Source organism: Drosophila serrata, unplaced genomic scaffold (assembly GCF_035046125.1).
Source record: "Drosophila serrata isolate PLE 108 unplaced genomic scaffold, ASM3504612v1 contig_276, whole genome shotgun sequence".
Classification (NCBI taxonomy): domain Eukaryota; kingdom Metazoa; phylum Arthropoda; class Insecta; order Diptera; family Drosophilidae; genus Drosophila; species Drosophila serrata.
The window spans coordinates 11,406,822-11,428,733 of NW_028257174.1; the positions used below are offsets into that span (position 1 = coordinate 11,406,822).

The window sequence follows — 21,912 nt, forward strand, 5'->3', positions numbered from 1 at the left end:
GAGACTTGAAGATCAGGCCTTAGCTTTGGTTACTTAATAAATAACAAACTAGAGCTTTGTAAATAATAACATAAGGAAACAATGAGGCAAATAAATAATTTAGAATAAGGATGGAGTCTTATTACGGGAAGTCAAAGTTTATATACTTAAACAAATTGCAATTGAATTATGGAATTGAATTAAAAATCTAGCATAATCAATATTTATTAATATATTTATATGACAATTCTTTCAACAAATCCAAATTTAAAAAACTCATAACTCAGCCAAAAAATGGTTAATTTTAATTCGGAAAGCAGTCTTATGTTAGTTTTTATAAGATTAACAAAACTGCATACTTAATAAAAAATTGATATTTTTGTTGAATTTTTGAAAATTTTCACGATGTAACCCCTTATAAAATTTTGGGAAAATTTGTAAATTTTTTTTTGCTCTCTGAGATGGCTAGAAAGATTCGCCTGTTGATCCTGATCAAGAATATATATGATTTATAGGTTCGGTAATGATTCCTTCACTGCGTTTTAAGCTTCGGAGTAAAATTAGAATACCCTTTAAGGGTATACAAATAATTTACAAAATCTAAGTGAACCTTTAAATAAAACCTCTGTAAGAGGTAAATACCACCCTCCTCCCAACACTTACACTTCATCCGCATGCGATTCTTGATGGACTTCTTGTCATCCTCGCCGGGCAGGTCCAGGAGGTTACCAATGGAGACGCTCTTGAAGCGCTGCAGGATCGTCGATTGCTGCGTCTGCTGCAACTCATTGTCCTCCTGGATCTGCTGTGCCCGCAGAATGTCAGTCACTGGCACAATCTGCAAAAGACATGCAATGCATAAATATTCAGTTAAATAATACTGGAACTAAGAGTTAGGGAAATATGTATCTGTGGGAGAGTAAGGGGGGAGTTTGGGAGCTTGGAAAAGAGATTCATGGCATGAAAGCAAACAATTGAGATACACAATCCGACAATCCGAGTAACGTCTGCAAATTAATTGCAGCTTTTCGTGCCGTTGTCGATGTCTAGTTCTATTTCTTTTATTTTTTTCTACTCTTCGCCACACAATACCCATTAGGGGGAGGTGAAAACACACAAAGGTGTAGTGTTTTGATAAAAAAAAAATAGTTATAAAATTATCTCCAAGATACTTATTAACGAAATAGTAGAGGCGTGAAGTACTTTAAGCACTTTATCAAAGAAATTAAAGAAAGAAAGAGGGGAAGGTGTCTAAATATGAGTAAAAATAGCTTAACATTTTTATAATAACTAACAAATTTTTAAGTATTTTTTAAGTAAAAATAAAGCTATTTAACTCTTTAAAAACTTATAAATTAGACACAAAACTTTCTAGATATTAGAACAAACTAGATAAAAAACGTTGTTATATATTTCACAAATTATTTTAAGCAAATTTACACCAAACTCGATCACACAAAAAGTAGGTGGTATTTCGTGGTCGATAAATAACTTAAAAGATCTCGACACAGCACCAGTAACTCTTTATTTCTGGAGGGGATTCTCCTCGTTCGTGGTTCTTTCTCTCTTATTTTCTTCACTTTTCTGTTTTATATTCTTTCTTGTTGTTCTCTTTGGTTCCGCCCATCGCTCACCGTTGTTTGCCTTCGCTTGGGATTCAATCTGCCCGTCATTTCTTATCTTTGTCGATTTTTTTTCACTCGCGCACGCTATATATATGCAAGCTACTATATCTTGGCTCTCCGTCCGGAACGGAACACAAAATAAAAACACACAAAAAGAAGGAACAACGAAAAAAAGCACAAAAAAAAAAAAAAAACAGAGTAACCAAACAAAAAAGCAAAAACAAGGAAAATAGAGCGATATTGATAAGGAAATTGATTGCGATTTGTAAGAAATCGTGCTGAGCTAGAGCTCCGTTGCAAGCGTCCAAGATAACGGTTAATCGCACAGTGCCGCTCCAAGGTGTCGCAGCGAATGCATTTATCGGCATTGGATCCGCCCACCAACGCCCACTGTCCGCCTTCTCCACCCCCGGTGGCAGCTGCCACCAGTACCCCTCCACCACTACCCCTCTCTCACTGTCAGTGCTAGTAGTTTACCTTATGTACAGTGGCATAAACAAAATCAGGCGTCTATATATTGGGTTGATATCTAAAACCATTCTACGGTTTATGTATATACAGCAGATACTTTAAATGGGTGAACTATAACTACTTTTATAGCTTAAAACAGGAATAGAAATATATTTCTAATAAATAATACAATAAATAATAAATAATTTATATATATATAAATTGGAATAACAAAACATATATATAATACATAATACAAATAATATATTTAATATATAATATATACAAAAATAAATACTGTTTTTAATGGTTTAAATAGATAATTTGCCATCATACTATAAATACTTTACTAAAAACGCAAGTAGAAGAAAAATTCTCTAAAGAACCTGTTTTTTATCAGAACACTAATATTACATTTAATAAATATTAAAAAATTGTCTATAAAATAGCCTAAATCATTAAGATTTCAATGATTTACTTTTATATATTATTTAAAATAAACTACGAAAAGTCTAGTTCATACTAAGCCCAATAGAAAACCATAGAAATTTGATTTTAATCAGAAAATTAAATTAATATCCAATCAGCAAAAATATAAGGTAAAAAATATAAACATTTAAGCGTATAAAATAATATGTAAAATTGAGCATAAAGTAATATGAAAAATTTGGTATTTAAAAGTATATAAATTATTGTAAAAACTTAAACACATAACTATAGTAATATTATGAAAAAATAAGCATTTTAAGAGTCTGCATTATATATCATAATATCGATTATCTTTTTCTATTACTGAATCTAACCTGTAACCATAAACCTTGCGAACAAAGTCCTAAAAAAAAAAGCTTACTGCTGGCACCTGGAGTTTCCCCTGAATTTCGTCTGTTCAAACATATGTTTTTTTGTGCCTCCCTCTCAAAGGTAACACCAACCGAACAATTCTACAAAAAATCCCTAAGCAAGTTGACAGCTTTATGGTTTTATTCGCAGAAACTAAAAAGTGTGCAAATTTAAAGTCAATTAAAAAGAAATTAGACGAAAGTGTGACTCGTTATAACTCAGTATAAATATTTTTTATGTAAAATTTTAGGTATCAAAACAATTCCCATAATATTTATAAATTAAAATAATATTTATCATTCCCTAAACAGTTTTGGGGTAACCAAATTAGTGAGGAATGAGGAAGTCTTATCTTTGAGAAGAAAATCCTTGAGTTATTTTTATTGTAATACTATAATCGAAAGAAATATACTGCTTATTATTATAAGAGAAAATAATTCTTATAATAATATTTAAAGCAAGCAATTTAACCATCATCTTAACAAAACCATTAAAAATATCAAATAATAATATATATAAATAAACATAATATAGCATCTTTTGAAGCTAAAATAATTAATAAAAGAACTAAGGATACCTTTTCCGAAAGAGTATATTAGAACGTTTCAAATTCCCTCACATCTGCTGCAATTGCTACCATCGAAAAATGAGGCAAGGGTTTCTGTTCATATTATAAACAATGGAAAAATTAAAAGTTAATGATTACGTTCGCATACAATCGAAATCGTAGGCATCGTATCACTTTCGATAACAATGCGTCGAATTAGTGCAATCGATAAATATGGCATTTTGAAGTCGAACAGACCAACTTGTTAACTGATTAGAGTTTATTAGGGTTTTGGACAAGTCGCTCTGCGTTCGCTCTTGGTATTTGTTATATTTTTTTGAATTTGAATTTGAAAATATTTCACGAGAATAAACAAAAACGTAGATTTTACACGGCAAATTGATGTGTTGAAATAATAACGGCAGAAGGCAGCCAGCCGCCAATTTAATTGATACGACCTCGGGGCCGGGTAGTACATGTGTTTGCTTTGCTTTCGCACAGATACAGCTACAGCTACAGATACTGTATCTGTATCTACATATACATATATTGTTGCTATATCGTGATTCATTGAAACACCAAAAGAGCCACATCGAAAAAACCGAAGCGAACCAAAGAAAATACACAAATAAACCCGAAAGCCAAACAAAGGCGGCTCAGTTCGACCTTTTTGTTTTGGTCTTGTGGCTTTCAGCAGAGAGTTGAGTTTTGTTATTTTTTTTGCTTTTTTTTAAGTTTTTTCCCAGCCCCAAAGGCAGCCTCTTTCCGTACAGATATACATATATACATATATATATATATACAACTTGGATCAATGGCCCTCACATATCTGCAAGAGTTAATTTGTGATCATTTTATCTCAAAACCAATTGACAGATTGCTTTTCACATTTAAACTAGAAGCTAACTTCCTACATCTTATAAAGCGTCTTAAACGCATTAAACACCATGGTAAGTTATAAATATTATTAAAGGGTTTAATTAGACTTATTTGTTACTTATTTTAAGGTTCTTCTCGACCCTGAAAGCTTAATTGAATATGCAGAAATTCGGTTTAAATAAATATTATATATAATATATGATGATATAAACAAGTAAATATATACACTGTATAAATGATCATATCAAGTAAATATATAACCTAACGATACATCACAAAGCCGGGACTCTTATTTATGGAACACTCAAGTTCCGTTATAATTTTTACAATCCAAGCGATAAAATTTTCTTGTGGCTCAGCCAAAGGTTCAGTTCCAAGAAGAAGAAGGAAGAAGAAAATGAAAAAAAATCATATATATATATACATATGTTCAAACTGGAAGGAAAAACATTTCGAAAGACCCAAGAGTTACACAAAATATTTGACTAATGATTAACCAATTAAATGCTGATAAATGCGAAAGCCAACGTTCTGAGGCTGGGCTGGAAATTCGACAGAAAGCAACTGAAAAAGCCGGCCCATCAATGCCCTAAAAAAATGCATTAAACAATAATTAATCACAACAATATGCTACATTCTGCTATATTAATTACAAACCAATTAAAGAGTTTTTTTAAACTAAAGTCATGCGGAAAACAAAGGTATCAACATATACAAACGAAAAGGGTATTAAAATTCAAAAGAGAATTCTTTCAAGCGGAGAACCGGTTTGCCAAAAAGTTTATAATAAAAATCACAACAAAAAAATTTAACTATACGTGTGTGTATATTACGGCAGAATATATGCAAAGCTCACAAGATAAATCAAACAAAATAAATAAAATAAATAAATGTCGTTTCGCGAAATCTGATACAACATTTTAGGGGGGAACCAAGCTGATAAAGGGGTATCAAAATAAGGGGTAAACCCCCGTTTTCCCAGCGAATTTCTATGGAATTTCTGAATGCATCAGCAGCAGCAGCGGCAAATGCAGCAAACAGAAAGCAACAAACGTGAGAGGCGAAAATAAATAAAGATACATTATGCAGAAAGCAGCAGCATATGGAAATTTTTTATATACAGTTTCATCTATATATATAAAGGTGTGACGGTTTTTTTTTAAGTATGAAACAATCTGATTGTAAAGTTAACTCAACCGACTTGTTGCTTTTTTAATTTAAAGCTTCATTTTTTGATCAAAGAAAATTATCTCAATTGTACATTAAAACTGAATAGGAAAAAATGTTTTTTCAAATGTTATGTCCTATATATTCCATTATATCCTTATAAAAACACTATAAAAATCCCTTACAATTAATGAAATAATACAAAAGCAGAGACTTTTCTCGTATTTAGGGCATTTTTCGCAAATTTTGGTAAACTCAGTGAAACGGAAGGTTGGTTAACTTGTTCAGGTCCCAGCCCCTTCCGCGGCAAAGAGGTTTACAGGTTCACATAGATCAGCTAAAACAATTGCAATGAAACCTTTCCGTTGGATGTAGGGGCAAAGGCACAAAGATACAGATACAAATACAAATACAAATGCAGATACAGATACAGATACAGATACATTTGCGGGATTTAATTGATGTGACAAGTGACATGTGTGGAAACAATGGCCAAATAAAGAAGCCGAGGGAATGTAACCATGGCAAATTGCGGGTGACATAGAGTACACTCAGAGAAATTCAATAAATACAAAATAATAATATTCAAAATTAATCCAAATGGAATATGCATTTCATTTGTGGTGTTTTAAAAAAAAGATTTAAATCACAATCATTTAGAAACTAAATCACGATCGTCAGGTTGGTGTAATGGGAATATGAAATGGTATCAAAACTATATTTATATCCCTATAAGATATATATTTAATATATTGAATAATCTAACAACAGCTAAGAGCATTAAGCTCAAGGTTCTGTATTAAGAAAGAATAATAATAATAAGAAGCCTAGCATTAATTTTAGGATAGATTTTTCGTTACTTTAAGAACCTTTTCCACTTTAGTGTTTCAACCTCTGCCTTTTCTATGTATTCTCTCCCATCTTTCCTATATTTTTCTTATACAAATATTCACCTTTATTTGTATAATTTTATTTATTTTCCATAAATATCAGAAATCAGCGATTCCTTACCATATCTTCCTCATCCTCACAGCAGTGGACATCCTGCAACTGCTCCCGCCATGCCAGCACCGAATCTGTGAGCAGAAGTCGGGCATTGGAGCGTACTCTTAGCTTGCGACCCGCTCTCGAGGCCACGCCCCTTTTGCCAGCCACTGCACCGGCGGCCAATACCGCCCTCGCCCACTCCTCCTTGAGTGGCTGAGGGATGGAAGCCTCCGCTTGATCCTCCGCCTCACAGCTGCAGCCACTGTCATCGTTCTGTTGCTGCTGCTGCAGTGCTGCTGATGGTGGCTGCTTCTGCTGATGAGGATGATGATGAGGATGCTGCTGCTGCTGGGAGGTTGGTACTGGTGGCGGTGGAGCTGGTCGTCGGATGCGGGTCATGAAGCGGAGATGAATCTGTGATCTCTGGTACTCGTAGAATATGGCGCTGTACTTCTTGGGCTCCTTGGGACTGTAGAAGATGCAGATGTTACGCAGGATGGGATGAATTAGGGGGGCTGGCTCCACGGGTACTTGATCCTTTGGCACGGTTGCTTGCCTGGCGCTACTACCTGTGCTACTAATGGAGCCCAGGGTGGCAGTGCTATTGGTAATTGTGCTGCCCAGACTCAAGCTATCTGCTGCTTCTGCTGAGGGCTCCAGCTCCTCAGAGTTCTTGCTTTCCCGATGGAACATGAACTCCATGTCGGTTTCCCAGGCACCCTGATCCATGGAAGCGGTGGGCGATGGCAGGGGCGTGGGTAGCATCAGTTTAGAGCGTTTGGTCAACGTGGAAGTGGAGAGTTTGTGGCGTACGCCAGCGGCAAAGACAGCGGCCGCTTGGAGAGCCATTACATCTGCATCGGCATCGGAGGGCAGAGACTCGTCATAGTCCTCCAGGACCTCTTCATCATCCTCATCCTCATCGTCGTCATCGTCCTCCTCCTCCTCCACCTCCTCATCATCATCGTCATCTTCATCCTCTTCTGCGTCTTCTGCAATTGTAGCTTGGGGTTTAACTAGTTCCGGATCCTCCAGCTTCGTTTGGAACTGCCAAATGGGTTGGTAAATGGATTCCTCCTCCTCATCCTCCACTTCCATATCCTGGCCGGAGTCTATCGTAGGGCTTTGCTTCTCCTTATCCAGGTCTCCATCCCCCTGCCGGGGATTACTTAGTGCCGTTTTTGGACTTCGAACCGGAACCTTGGGCGCCGGTCGTCGCACCTTGATAACGCAATTCTATAAAAATTTAAGTTGGTAAACAAAGATTGTCTTCAGGTTGACATATATTTTCGGTAATACTTTGAAAATATTCTGTATTATCCTTTCGAAATTGACTTACGGAGCGCGGCATTAGGTAAAGGGATTTTATTATAAATTATACTGATTAAAAGGTATATTCTAACCAAGTTGATTTTACCTAACATTAAGTAATCTCTTTATTATTTAATTTTAAAATTTATCTTTATATTTGTTAGATTTTATTATAAAAGTATGACTTATTTTCCATTATTATTATTTCAATATTTATTTTTATATTTATTAGATTTTATGATAAAAGTTAATTTCCTAATTAGTTTTATTTTAATTGAAATTGTTGTTCTTTTTTTTTTACTAATATTCATAATTAACATGCTCTCATAAATGCAAATAATTAACTTATTTACTTAAAAAAAAACTTTTTTCTAGCAATCACAATCATTAATAATTTTTTCACTATAATTTTTCATGTTCACCAATTCTGGCGCAAGTATGGTAATACTTTTTTCCAATCACCAAAACCACAATATAAAAAAAGAACGTTAATTAAACGCTGATTATTTTATAGTTATCTTTTGTTTTCATAGCAAATTTGTTTGTTTTTCCTGCACATTTTTTTTCTTTCTTTATTTTTTTTTTTGCTTTGCAAAGTTTAATGGTTGTTTTTAATTAGATAAGGTTGTTTGTTTATTTGTTTGTTGTTGTTGTTTTTTCCCAATAGCCAATGGAATATTGGCATCCCTGTCGCACGCGAAACCGTTAGTCAATTTCGAATTGCAGTAAAAAGCAACAAGTACACTGAGCAAAAACAGGGGAATCAATATTAAATATACACATTTTAACACTTTAGCACGTGGTATAAATATTTAAAAAAAAATTAATATAATATTTAAAATGCCACTTAATTGGATTAATTTTTGTTGTGACTATTTTCTCCCTGTGTTTGCTTTATTTTTAATTTGTTTTTTGATTTGTTGTTGCTTTGCATTTTCTTAATGAATGTTGACCTGTGTGATTTGTTGCTGCTGCTGCTCCTGTGGCTTTTGTTGTTGTTGCTGCTGATCGCTGACATTGCAATTGCTCATGTTGTTATTATTATTATTGTTGTTGCTGCTGCTGTTGCTGTTGCTGTTCGTGCTGCTGTCATTGTCATCATTGTTATTGCTGGTGCTATTGTTGTTGTTGTTGTTGTTGTTGTTATTGTTACTATTGGGGCGCTCTGCCTCGCTTGTTGTTTTTGGCGCTGCCATCAAAGCTCTGCCGCCTGCGCAGTTGCTGCCGCTATTACTACTATTGTTTATTGCGCTATCACTCGCACTAACACTATCACCCACTCGCGCTCTCCCGCTCGCACCGCTCCCGCTCTCTTCACAACGATTCCGCTTCGGACGCGCAGCAGCAGCAGCATACACGTCGTCACGTACGCTGGAAAAAAAATGTTTTGAAACTGTTTCTCAGCTACTCGCATCTTTTATACGGCGCCCTCTCTCGCTCTGGGACTACAGCGAGTGAGAGAGAGGGCACCAGTGCTGTCACTTTAGCTTTATATATATGTTAGATTAGGCGAAGTTCAATACTAATGTTATTAGCCATAAAAATTTCCTTTGGCAATTTTAGCTATTTTGTTACTAAGCTATTTATCTTCATTTTTATGAATTTTCCTTTTATTTATTTAAAGCTATAAGATTTATTTAAAACTAGAAGAAAGAAATGCTAACTTCGCCTTCTTTTATATCTTTGATTGACTGCATATTATTAAATAAATACCTAGATTAATTTTTTAAAATTTAATTTAGCTAATTATATTTTTTAGGAAATTAAAAATAACTTTTAGCAATTTCTAGCAACTGTTTATATTATACGATATATTTTTTTGCTTCTGAGAGTCTGACAGCACTGGTGAGCACCGCTGTGGGCTTACAGAAATTTCTGTTACGCTGAGAGGTGTTCTCCCATACTAACAGAACTGCTGCTAATCGGAATTCGCGGGCTCTGATCGACGATAGAAACAACATTTCTTGCTAGTGCTTTAATTAATTGCAAAGAATGTCGATAAAATTGACAGAAACATGCCTCAATAAACAGAAAATTAAATTCGGAGGCCTATTTGGAGCGCGAATTTCGTTTAACAGTGACTATAAGTTAGCATTTGAATTAGAGTTTTCAGTTAATACCGTCTGTTAGGAGAAGGCTTTTGGCTTGAACCATCCTGGGATTTGGAATTCCAGCTAGCAGGCATCTCTTTTAAGATGAGAGGCGCTCGGCCGCTAACAGAGCTTGGCGCTCTTGGGGCAACAGAACGAGCAAAGAGACGTCGCCACTCGTGCCTTGGGTCACGCGCTCTCTCTCGGCCGCGATAACCGTTGATCAGCAGGCGTTGTTGTTGCTCCCAAAGCCACTGGCTGAGCGATTTGTCATAGGCGCTCAATGGGCCACGCACACAGACGTGCAGGCTAATTGAGAGAGCAAGGCTCTGCATGAGCGGCAAGAGCGGTATATTGGGCAGTGCCTTCTGCTCTTCCACTCGGCTCACGGTCGTTGGGAGCTGTTGCTGCTGCTCCCCCTCCTGTTGGTTCCCTTGGGGTTGTGGGTGACTCTGGCTGAGGAACTCATTCACAAACTCCGCTGTTATGCCGCACCGACGCTCTTGCGGCTCTCTCTTTAGTTGCAGCTTTCTCTTAAAATCACTGACCAAACTTAGTTTGTCCTCCTTGCGTAGCGTTACAGGTTCCTCCACATTTGGTTCTCTTTCGTAGGCGGCTGGCACACTCTTTGGCAACTGTTGCCATGCCCCCGCCCCATCGTCATAGTGATGCACTTGTTGCCGCAGTGACGTCATCCAGTGACAAATGCTTTCGTTTAAATACAAGGATGCTGCTGCAACGCTTTCTCTGTCGCTCTGTTGCAGCAAACGCATGCGTGAAAGTCGGGGACGCTTGCGCTCGGCCTTATCCGGCTCTGGCTCTCTTACCCGCCCGTAAATATGTTGGTCGCTTTGGCTACTCTTAAGCTGCAGCTCGCTCTTAAGCTGGCAAATCCGTTGCATGTCAAAGGTCTCTTGGGTGCGAAAGACCTCGTCCACGTTGTGAATTATTTCCAGGGAGCCACCGCCGCCGGCCTTCACTTCGCGCTGGAAAAGTTTGCGTTGGAGGGAGGCAGAACGATTGAGTTGCTTCAGGGAGCCAAAGAGGCGGGTCAAGGTCGCAGCGCTGCTCTTTGAGTAGTTCAGGAGAGTTCGCGATCGACTGCTGTTGCTCTTTGCCGCTGGTAGGGAGGTAGGCGTAGGCAGTGGCGTAGGTGTGGGGGTGGTTGTGGGCGTGGGGGTGGTGTCCTTGCTATTTTCCTTTTGGCATTGGCACTTTTCGTTGTCACTGTAAATGCCGCGACACAGCTCACAGATATTCTCATAGATATTGCTCTCCTGTGGATTCTCTGTAGAATTCTCTGCCAGTGGGGTGGCATGCACCACCACACCACCGCTAACGATGCACTGACAGAAATGGCAGTATCGCCCTGGAGCCCCGAACACTCCATAGCCACAGCCGGCACACAAATTCTCGTAGATTGCCTCGCGGCGAAAATATTTGCGAAGAATCGGAACGGGATGATTTTTCGGGCTCTTGGTTGATGCAGATTTCGGGGATGTACCCGGCAGATTCTCGTAAATGTGTGAATCCATCCCAAAGTTGTCGTTAATGTCTGCCGTCGTTGTGTTGCAATCGATTTCGTTCGGTAGCGCCGGCATTTCGAATTGATTTTGTCGAGTCTTTTCTCCAGGGAATCACTTTGTAACTGCTACTTTTTTTCTTCTCCGGAGATTTAGCTTATCGCATGGTGAGTTATGGGACTGTAACTCATGGTTAAGTGAGAAAAATAACAACAACTTGAGGCACTTGAAGGGATAGTAATATATTGTAAGAAATAGATAGATGGGGAAAGGGAGTGAGAGAAGAGCACAGAAAGAAAAACCAGGTAAGACAAGTTAAACACTAAAAAACCATTAGTATTATTCAATGATTTCGATTTCGTGTGAGAAGAACAGTATATTTTAACTGAGCAAAAATTATACTTTTGTATCCCCTTATTATACCTTTTCTGGGTATCCAAATTTCAGTCAGAAGCTTGAAACTAAGTGAAGGAATCATTTCCGACCCTATAAATCATATATATTCTTGATCAGCATCCACAGCCGAGTCATTCTAGATCATCTCTGGCAGAAAAAAAAATAGACCAATTTTTTTCAAATTTTATAAGGGGTTACATCGTCAAAATTTTTAAAAATATGAAAAAATTTTTAATTTTTTTACATTTTTAATTGAGTATGCAGATTTATTACTCTAATAAAAACTAACATAAGACTGCTTTCCGAATTAAAATTAATGATTTTTTGGCTGAGTTATGAGTTTTTTAAACTTTGATATGTCGAGAAAATTTTCACATAAAAATATCAATAAATAGCTTAGTTATGCTCGATTTTCGCTACGATCCAACAATTAAATTACAAGCTTTTTACTTTTTTTCTACGGTGTATAACTCAATCTGTTGGAAATATTAAAAAACTTTAATGTTACATTTCCAGTGAAGGCGCTATCTCAATGGCCCCGCCTAGCTATCTCGCTCCCTCCTGCACGCAGTGTTTACTCATTATCTCAGTCACACTGGAGCGAGAGTCACTGCACTCTGCGCTTCTCAATTGGCCTCCAGTCATTCCAGAGCCACTGTCATTTCCAAGCCGAGTCTTCCACATGGTAAACTTGGAAGCGAACTCCTTGAGCTTTAACCTTTGAGTGGTCAGTGTGCTCATATTCATATTTGCTAAATAGCATTAATTAAATCTGATCTGGCTTTTAAAAATTCTTAATATTTATTTAACTCTGATTTGGAAATATCCCCTAATTAAATATGTAACATTTTGAGGCTAAATTAATAACCAGTTTATAGATGAACTCTTTTCTAAACTACCCAAATGATTAATTTATGATTCGTTTAATTATGCGCGCTTCATTAAATACAAAAAAACATAAATTTTTATCGTTTTTATAGTTCTTTCAATTAGGAAAAACCATTTCCCGCGGCATTAGAAAATAGTAAGACCCCTAAATCATTTTTCCAGCCACCGCCTCAAGGTTAAAGCATTAACTGTTTGCATTTCTTCTAGCTGAAAATGTATTGTTTTTCTTTCTTTTTTTTTTTTGTGTGGTGATAATGGGGATGAGTCACTGAACCGATCCAGCAAACCATGTCGGCCAAAAGGGGCTTAACCCTCTCTCAGTTCCAGAGCCCAAATTAAAGGCCATGAAAACGTAGGAGAGAGAGGTGAGAAGTGGAGACAGATAAGCGAGAGCCGAGAAACCCCCGGAAAAACAGGTTGGCCTGCCCGAGAACTGTGCAACTCACCTACGCCTCACAGGTGCCGCCGGTTAAATGGAATGTTGAATGTTAAAATATGGAATGTGCACTTCAAGAAAATTCTTAGTCTAAAAAAATTAGTTTTAAGAGAATATAAATGGTTAAACTTTTTTAGAGAATTCCTTATATGTGTTTTACAAAATAATAACTTGTAAATAACTGCTTGTACATGGCAGGCAAAAGCCTTTTTAAAAACCAAGTTTATTCTCTATTTTAACTCAACTTTTTTGTGAGTGCACAGATTCCAAAAAAACGGAAGGCGAGAGTGGCCCTAATGGAGTTGAGGAGGTGCCAAGACACCAGACTCCACAGATTAATCTCTTGATCGGCCATAAGTGGGGAACATAATGCCTATCGCAATGGGAGATCATAAAATCTTTTTTTCGGCTGGCTTCTTGTTATTAGTCATTTCGTAATCTAGGATCTTGGCCATTAATCATGATTGGCTTGGGGGCGAAAAAGGGAAACTGGTTAAGTTGAATGGTTAAATTAAATGGGTTTTGTTTGAAACTATATTTATGTATATAAAGAAAAATTATGCGTGTAGTTAAATCATTTTATAAAATGTTTTAAATATATTTTGGTAAAATCAAAATTAATTAAAAATTTGTTTCTTAAGGTACATATTTCTATAAAAATAATCAGGGCCCTTAATATGAATACCTTAAATTTTAAGTCAGTCTAAAAACTCCAATATAGGAGTGCTTATGGAATATATTAGTATAGAAATATATAACACAGCTTCTTTTCTATTATTAGGTTAGTCACTAATTCTGCACCCAATTTATACCCTTTACACTACAGTATTTAAATAAGTCTTAAATATAATGAATTCTTTAATTGGTGGACCTGTATCTAACCCTAAACCTTGAAGTTCTATGACAAGGCTTAGCTCAACATTTTCAATTTTATTTATGAATCCGATAAGCTCACATCCTTATCACTGGCATACTTTTGGGCATTGGATCAAGACCTTAATGACCTCGTTTAAATTATGCAGTTTTCAAGGAAACCCAAGGCAAAAAGAATAATAATTAAAAACACCATGTAAACAGGGGATTGTAAATTATCTTTGGATTTGCCTATATGCTGACGAGGAATGATGATTCACCGACATCCATTTGCGGATAGCGACAAATGAATGAATGATGATGATGAATGCTTACAATGTATTTGCAATTGAAAAACACACAATATATAGGTACATGTGTGTAACTTATGTACTGATATATATATATGTATAAAAAGGGGTTTGGTCCCATGGATTTTCCCATTTCTGTGCCAGGTTATATCTCTCACTCTCATTAACCCTATTTTCTCTAACAATAGATCCCACTCTTCCGTTTAATGTAATTTATAGACTTTTATTTGGTCGATCGATTCACGTTTTCGCTTTCATTTTTGTTCACAACTCTCGCAAACACAGAACAAAAAATTAAGTCACTGATAAGCGGAGATTACGAAATCGGTCTTGATTTTCTCTTAGTATTATTATTAGTAGGTTCTCTCTTCTATATATGCAGATCCTACAGATCGGAGCTGCAGGCGCGACGCGTTCGCGAATTTAACAGAATATCAACTGAAATTGAACTCAAGATGCCGTCGAGCATTTTTTCTTGGGTGGCGGCGGCGGCGGCGGTACGCCTCGTAAGCGTCGACGCTGCTGCCTCTGCCTCTGCCGCAGTCTCTGTCGACGTCGACAGCAGATGTCGGGTGGCTATAGCGATGCCGACCTCCGGTCACCCACAGAAAGCGAGCACCACTCCCACACTAGTCTACAAAGTTTTTTGGGGATTTTGATAAAGTTCTATAGGAATGTAATATAGATTCCTTGATTAGGAATTCTAATTTAGAAAATAAGAGAACTAATTAAGAATGTAACTCCACGTATTCATTGTCCTCTTTTATGAATAAAAAAATTGGGAATTCTAAACCCCTGAAAATTAATATCTATATCAAATGGAGTTAATTATTATCCTTCTTAAATCAAAATATTTCCGAATTACCAAACTCAGAGTTGGGAATTCTAAATTAATATCTGTATCAAATTGGTCTAATGACTATTCTACAAATAATTAAGAAATTAAATATATAGAAATATATTGTATTATATTCCCTAACAAAACTTAAACTTGGGAATAAATGGAATTATTTTCCCCACTAGTTTTCTATATTTATACCATAATATTATATTAATTTTAAGTGTAAAAATAGTCTCATTTTTACAATCAGTGACTTAGAATATTTCTCACATAGATGCTTTAATTTCCTGTTGACTAGTGTTGGTCACAGATCAGCTCAGATGGGGAGGTAAAAGCCCAGCGCAGAACCAAACCACGCAGGCCAGTGCAGTGTGGAACATGTGTGTAATGGAACATGGACAACATGTGTGCCCCTTTGGGGTGTTCCACTATGTATGTGTCTGTGTGTGTGTGTGTGTGTGTGTGTGTTTGTGGAGAGAGGGTGGGGGGTTATGGGGCGTGGCAGCGACAAAAGACGCTTTTTATACTCAACGCCCGTTGCCTAATTAAGCATATCGAGAGTATTACCCGCAGAGGGAATCCAAGATCCGCGATCCCATATACATACATATATGTGATGAATAAATATATAAATATGTATGTAAACTATATACAACAGTTGCGTAAAGCCATTACAATATAGTTTTTGCAAGCGATTCCGATATGGAAATGAGAGCTGTACTTTGGACATGAAACAAGCCTTACAGCTCAAGTTGAAATAATAAACCAGAGATTATTTTTAACACTCCTTGAAGCGAGAGTCATTTGAGGGATATGCTTGAGGGTTTTCATAAACACTATATATAAAATATATGAATAAATATTATATATTATTTATTTTAATCTAGCCTCTTCTTAAACACTAATTAAACGCATCTTTAATGCTAGCATTTCCACCCAAGTTGTGTTTGCACACACAGATGATGATATATTCCTGGCTCCCCCATATACTATTATAGTCCATATAGCAAGTGTCCGATATTTAGACTGGGCAAACAACGGATTCTGTAGAAGCTAGACCCAATGGAGAATACGGAAAAGGGCGGGGGCGAAGGAGAGATCAAGATGGGGAAAGCATCTGTGTAGAAAAACTGCCATCCGGAGAGGGAGAGAAAAATGGGGAATCGAAAACGAAAAACGAAAAACGAGTCTCAGTCTGACGAGGAAGAATCGCAATGCAGCCGATGTTCTGGCATTATGGTCGCTTGATCTTTGAACTAAATTAATTAAGCACAATGAACACCAGTGCTGCTGTAGTTGTTGTTGTTGTTGGCCTGCTTGCCTCTTGTTTTTCCGCTTCTGTCAGCATCAAATGTATCCAGCAGATACACACACACATACACACACAACCGACAAGAAAGGAAAGAAATGCATTTCAGGCTTGTGACCAATATTGCAGGCCATGTTTTTATATTAAAAGGGGATTTTTCGTATACCCTGTAAATGTTATTCAATTTACAAAATGTTATAATTAAATTAGGGAAAGTGCTTTTAGATTTTAAAAGTCGCATATTTACTTTAAAATGTTTATGTTATTAAACTTTGTAGTTGTCTAAGGCATTAGCTCTGGGTCTCTTTGCCAATTTCGAATTCTTGCAAAGTTTATTTAGAGGAATTCTTGTAATACTATCACAGGGTATTACTAATTCACAATGGTGGAAAACGCAATGTCTTAAGAACATATTTTTCCATGTTTTCGCTTTCAGTTGCCGTTGATTTTCTTTTATTTTTTGTTTTGTACCCGGCTCATATTCGGTTTGGCTTTTCTGCGGGTCTTCCTCGGCCGCCTTGTTCCAAAAAAATAAAAAAACTTAAACAAAAAGAAAAGGAAAAATAAAAAGGGGTGGCCCTAGGCTTCTGGCCCGTGGATGATGACTGACGGTTGGCCATGTCCCCATCCAAATCCCTGTCCAGATCCAGACTCGCGTCTTTGGCAGCATTATGTTTTTTTTTTGTCCATAATGAGTTGACTGCGACGCCGGCAGAGGCAGTGATGAAGAGAACTTATAGCTTAACTTGTATAAAGTATATATATATATAATACAAGTAAAAAACTATGACCAGTAAGTAACTATGATCAGTAATTATCTATGATTAGTTAGTAACTGTGATCAGTCATTAAATATGATCAGTAATTCACTGTGGTCAGTTACTAACTTTGGACACTAATAAACAATGACTTGCAATTTTTGTAACACAACACATATCTGGGACTAGGTTGGTAGAAGTCACTTCGTTCCGGGGATGTTAGAACTAGTTGGGAATCATATGCCCAGATGTGCGAGATTTGTTTTGGAACAAAGAGCTAGCTATTGGAATAAAATTTAGGGTTATGCTTCTATATAATTTTACTAGTATATAAGTCGGAGCATGACAAATCGGTGAACTATATTTGTGACTATATATACATGCCATAAGAACGGTCGGAAAATTTTAAGATACTTAATTATAACTTTTCCAGTTGTCAACAGATTTTCATTAAATTTGATATATAGCCTTTATATATTTATCTAGAATTTTGTGTAAAATTTTATGAAAATCGGACTATTATATCATATAGCTGCCATACAAACGATCGTTAAAAATAGAGGAAAATGCAAATGCTTTTTAACATTAATTTATAAAATTTATATTATTGAATTTCAATCTGCAAGGGTATACAAACATCGGGGTGCCGAAGTTAGCTTCATTTCTTGTTTTAAATATGATACTATCAAAAATTAAATATAACATTTGCTGATCCCTTTAGATATAAATATTGAAGTATAATCAATATAATCCCCTTTAACTATATAGCCAAATTGTCCAACTCTGATGCTGCCCTGCATGTCAACTGTGCTTGTATGGGTGCCCCCACCCCTTGAAGCCACACCACCACCACCCCCTACCCACTCCATTCCTTTCGTTTTATTATTATTATTGTTGCTGTTGCTGTTGCTGCTGTGCCTCCTCTCCTCTATTCCATCTCCTCTCTGTTTTTTTTTTTAATGCATTTTATTAAGCGCGACAGCAGCAGATAGATCAAGTGGGGAGAGGAGGAGAGAGGGGTGATGCCAGAGCGGTGACCAGGAGGGGACTTTGTCGACGCCTCAAATTAAAATAAAGAGCTTGGTGGTAACAAAAAAAAAAAAAAAACAACCCAAATTAGTTCGCTCTTTTTTTTTTTATTGACCAGCTTGGGTGACTCATTCAGTGTTTTATATTGAGTATTCAGGCGTGAAATCTAATCCCGGGAATTAGTCAATAATTGATAAATAAAACAATTTGTGGAAAATGGTGTGGAATAAGCGATAAAAATGTACTCAATTTTTAAGTGTTTTTTTTTGTTGTTGGGTTTATGCCTCTCTTAATGGCAATTATCAAAATCGGCTTGATTAAAGCGGGGGATAAATTAAATTAGTTAGGCTTGAAGATATTTTCAACTATTTTGTGAACAAAATTAATATTTTATCTAAATTCATATAATTTAGACATTTATCTACAGCTTATACTTGGCACTGCTATCATTGTGTATTCCTGCCTTGCATTTATTGTAACTTAATTTTATTTATCAGTTTTTTTTAGGTACGTGACAAATGCACTTTGCATAATTGTGTCATTTTATATTGTGAAATTCCTGGAAATTATTCATTTCAAGGAACGGAATAAGGAAATAACTTTATAGTAATACCTAAAAATTAATTCATTAATTAATTGTAAAATAAAAGAAAATTTCCATATTTAAATCATGAACTCAAAGTTAAAATAAAAACAATCTAAGTACTAAAAACTTAATGAAGACTTCCCCCATTTTCCCATAGAACCTACAGTATCCCCAGATATTTTAATCTCTGCCCAATTAACCCTAAAAATGTGACTCAGAAGAACCATTTAAGATACCACAAACTGGAGATAAAAAAAGAAAAGAAAATCTAGAAAAACCAAAGGGATGGCGATGAATGTGAGATACAAGTGACATGAAGAGGGTTAAAATTGGAAGCTGAAAAATGGGTTTTTGGAAGCCGAATTTCGAATTGAAATGAGAATGTCAACTCAAGTGTCAATCAGTTGCATTAGCAAACAAAGAAAAAAGAAAATACAATATACAAAATTAAAAATGAGAAGAAATTTTGCTGGTGGTGTTTTCTGTTTCGGTTTCTCTTGCTATCATAAGTACGAGGCAAATCAGAGCGAGAAAATGGGAAAATAAAATGCATAAGTAAAGGCAAATGGGAATGAAATGCACACAACAGTGTCTATGAACTGATGACAAAATTGTTTCAGTCGCCACTCTTCGGCGAAGCAAATGATAAGGCCAGAGCTACACAGCTAAAAAATAAGGGTAATTATAAATACAGCGTATTATAATTTTAGTCAGAAGCTTAAAACGCTGTGAAGGAGTCATTTCCGACCCTATAAATCATATATATTCTTGATCAGCATCAAAAGCCGAGTCGATCTAGCCATCTCCGACAAAAAAAAAAATTGTACCCAAAATTTTTTAAAATTTTATAAGAGGTTACATCGTTAAAATTAAAAAAAAAATCGATTTTTTTTACATATCAAATTGAGTATGCAGATTTATTAATTTACTAAAAACTAACATAAGACTGCTTTCCGAATCAAAATTAATGCTTTTTTGACGGAGCTATGAGTATTCAAATCTTTGATTTATTGAGAAAACACCCTTAAATTAGAGATTTACACATTTTTTGGTCTGTGTACCATAATTTCCATCCTCTTCGTTGCATTTTAAAGAAAATTACTGAGTAATTTCTTTGCCAATTTGACTTGGTTCATTTTTATTCCGGCTTCTTTACTTGATGCGCCGGGCACTCTTTAAATCGCTTAGAAAACGCTTGCAAGTCGCTATGAAAACGCTTGCGAGTCGCCCTTAAAACGCGTGCGCAGCTGCATATTGCAATTAAGTCACAAAGTGTAAAAGAAAAACAATAAGAAAACAGCAAAAAATATAAATAAATAATGATAAAATAACCAAAACGAAAATGAAAATGAAAACGAAGGCGAGAAGATGATAAAGTAGGCGAAAGCAGAGACCAAAACACGCAACAAAAAAGCAAACAAAGACACGAAATAAAAAAAAACCCATGCGCAATGCATTTTGCCATTGCATCAGTGCACTTCATGGGGTTAAGAGGAGCGGGCAGGGGGAGGGGGATGGTGTGTGTGTGTGGTCGATGTGCAGTGTGTGGTGTGCGGTGTGTGGTGTGTGGTGTGTGCTATGTGCAGTGAGCACAATGGAAACTTCTGTGCAATCTGTTGGCCCCTCGCAATCGCATTTCGAAATGATATTTACTCAAACCAAACTTAGTTAAAATGATTTACTGCCTTGTTTATTTTAGTGCAAACAAATTAATTCAGGCAAATTTTTGTAATCAAATATTTCTTATTAATTATGTAATTTTACTGATACTTTTTTAATGTAACAGTTTGAAAAAAATGGTTTATAACTTCAAGTTGATAACATTTAAAAGGCAAGGCTCCCTTAAATTCATGTCATAATTATGTTATTTTCATAAAATTATAATATTTATATACGGAAATTAAGTCAAGGCACTTGATAAATATTAAAGTTAAGGTCATTTCGCCAAGTAAAACGGAAGTGTAAATTCTTTGTTTTATGTAGAAGCTACTTAGAGGAAATTAATGCTGTTGGTCTACCGCTGTTAAAGTTTATATCTTCTCCTATTTGCTTTTCACTTCAAGGCTAGCAAAAGATAATAAAAAGAGCGGGGAAATATGAAGTATATTTGTTGGAAACAATGATTATCAATAAGTCAAGATGAGTATAAAGATGATAGTGACAAGTCAGCAGCCTGAATATAATTAAATATTTGTCATATTATTGTGAAGCGTAATTTCCTTAACATCATGCAACAGGTGGAATCTTACCAACCATTGTTTAATAAATTTATCAAAATATCTTTAAAATTTCCTTTTAGACCTACATTTAGTAGTCCTGCTTGTTTCCGTATTATTTTAGAGACTTCTAGAGGGGTTTTTCTCCCCTAAACTTTCAGTTTTAAAGAAAACTGCATATTGTGGAACCTGTTTTCAGTTCACTTTCACTTGAATGTAAATTTTTGGCACTCAACCCTATAGCCTCCTCCCTCCAATAAAATGCAGACCGCTAACAGACCGTAAACGAGTTTGAATCCGGCAGTTGGGTGAAATTTGTGGAACAGGGAAATCCTATGGATCAGCGATAAATCAAACTGATACCACGCTTATCAGTCCAAGATCGCTGCCTCACTCAGTTGGGTGAAGAGTTGTGTTGCCCTTTCATGGGGCCTTTAAGGGCAAACACCTGTGTCTATTAGTGGCGCTAATCTACATTTCTATATGGCATATTATATAGTATTGTCTGCTTGGGACTTTGGTTGTAAATCAGTATTTTGTGATCTTTAGTTTTCACAATTACAGTTTTCATCGGGCTCTTTGATAAAGCGGTAAATGCTTGGGTTATAAATATGATATTTGTATTTTGTAATTTTTAGATATGATCAAAAATCTTAAATAATTATATAATATAATACAAAATTCTATCATAAAATTCGATGGCTTTCTTGATTTTGACATTGTTTATTTCAATGTCATAATTTTTGTGGTCTTTAACCTTATAAAAGGTCTTTGCATTGATGGATCTTGGTGTCTTTGATTGATGGGCTTGCTTATTTGATAATAAAGGGGCATAATTGATATATTTCAGCAAGGGCTCATACATTTTCTAGGTAATTATTATGTACTATAT

At 35.9% G+C, this 21,912-nt stretch overlaps 1 protein-coding gene and 1 long non-coding RNA gene across 8 annotated transcripts in view; one reads left to right on the forward strand and one right to left on the reverse strand.

Annotated features, from left to right (window-relative positions):
- Nucleotides 1-21,912, reverse strand: part of RhoGAP18B (Rho GTPase activating protein at 18B) — a 28,120-nt gene that overhangs the window by 2,657 nt on the left and 3,551 nt on the right. For 5 of the 6 annotated variants that reach the window (XM_086836497.1, XM_020949653.2, XM_086836498.1 and 2 more), the window contains one exon: nt 643-817. In XM_086836497.1, the coding sequence (XP_086692623.1) occupies nt 643-817 (175 nt within the window). Of the gene's footprint in view, nt 1-642; nt 818-6,498; nt 7,711-8,738; nt 9,157-9,905; nt 21,864-21,912 lie in introns of those variants that run through there. The other variant, XM_086836495.1, reaches the window with a different exon arrangement.
- LOC147643376 (uncharacterized) lies at nt 1,675-4,599 on the forward strand. Of its 2 annotated transcripts, XR_015272489.1 has the most exons (3): nt 3,677-3,761; nt 4,177-4,391; nt 4,449-4,599. It is a non-coding gene; the product is annotated as an uncharacterized LOC147643376 (long non-coding RNA). The 2 variants fall into 2 exon arrangements; XR_015272488.1 differs by having other exon boundaries at nt 1,675-4,391.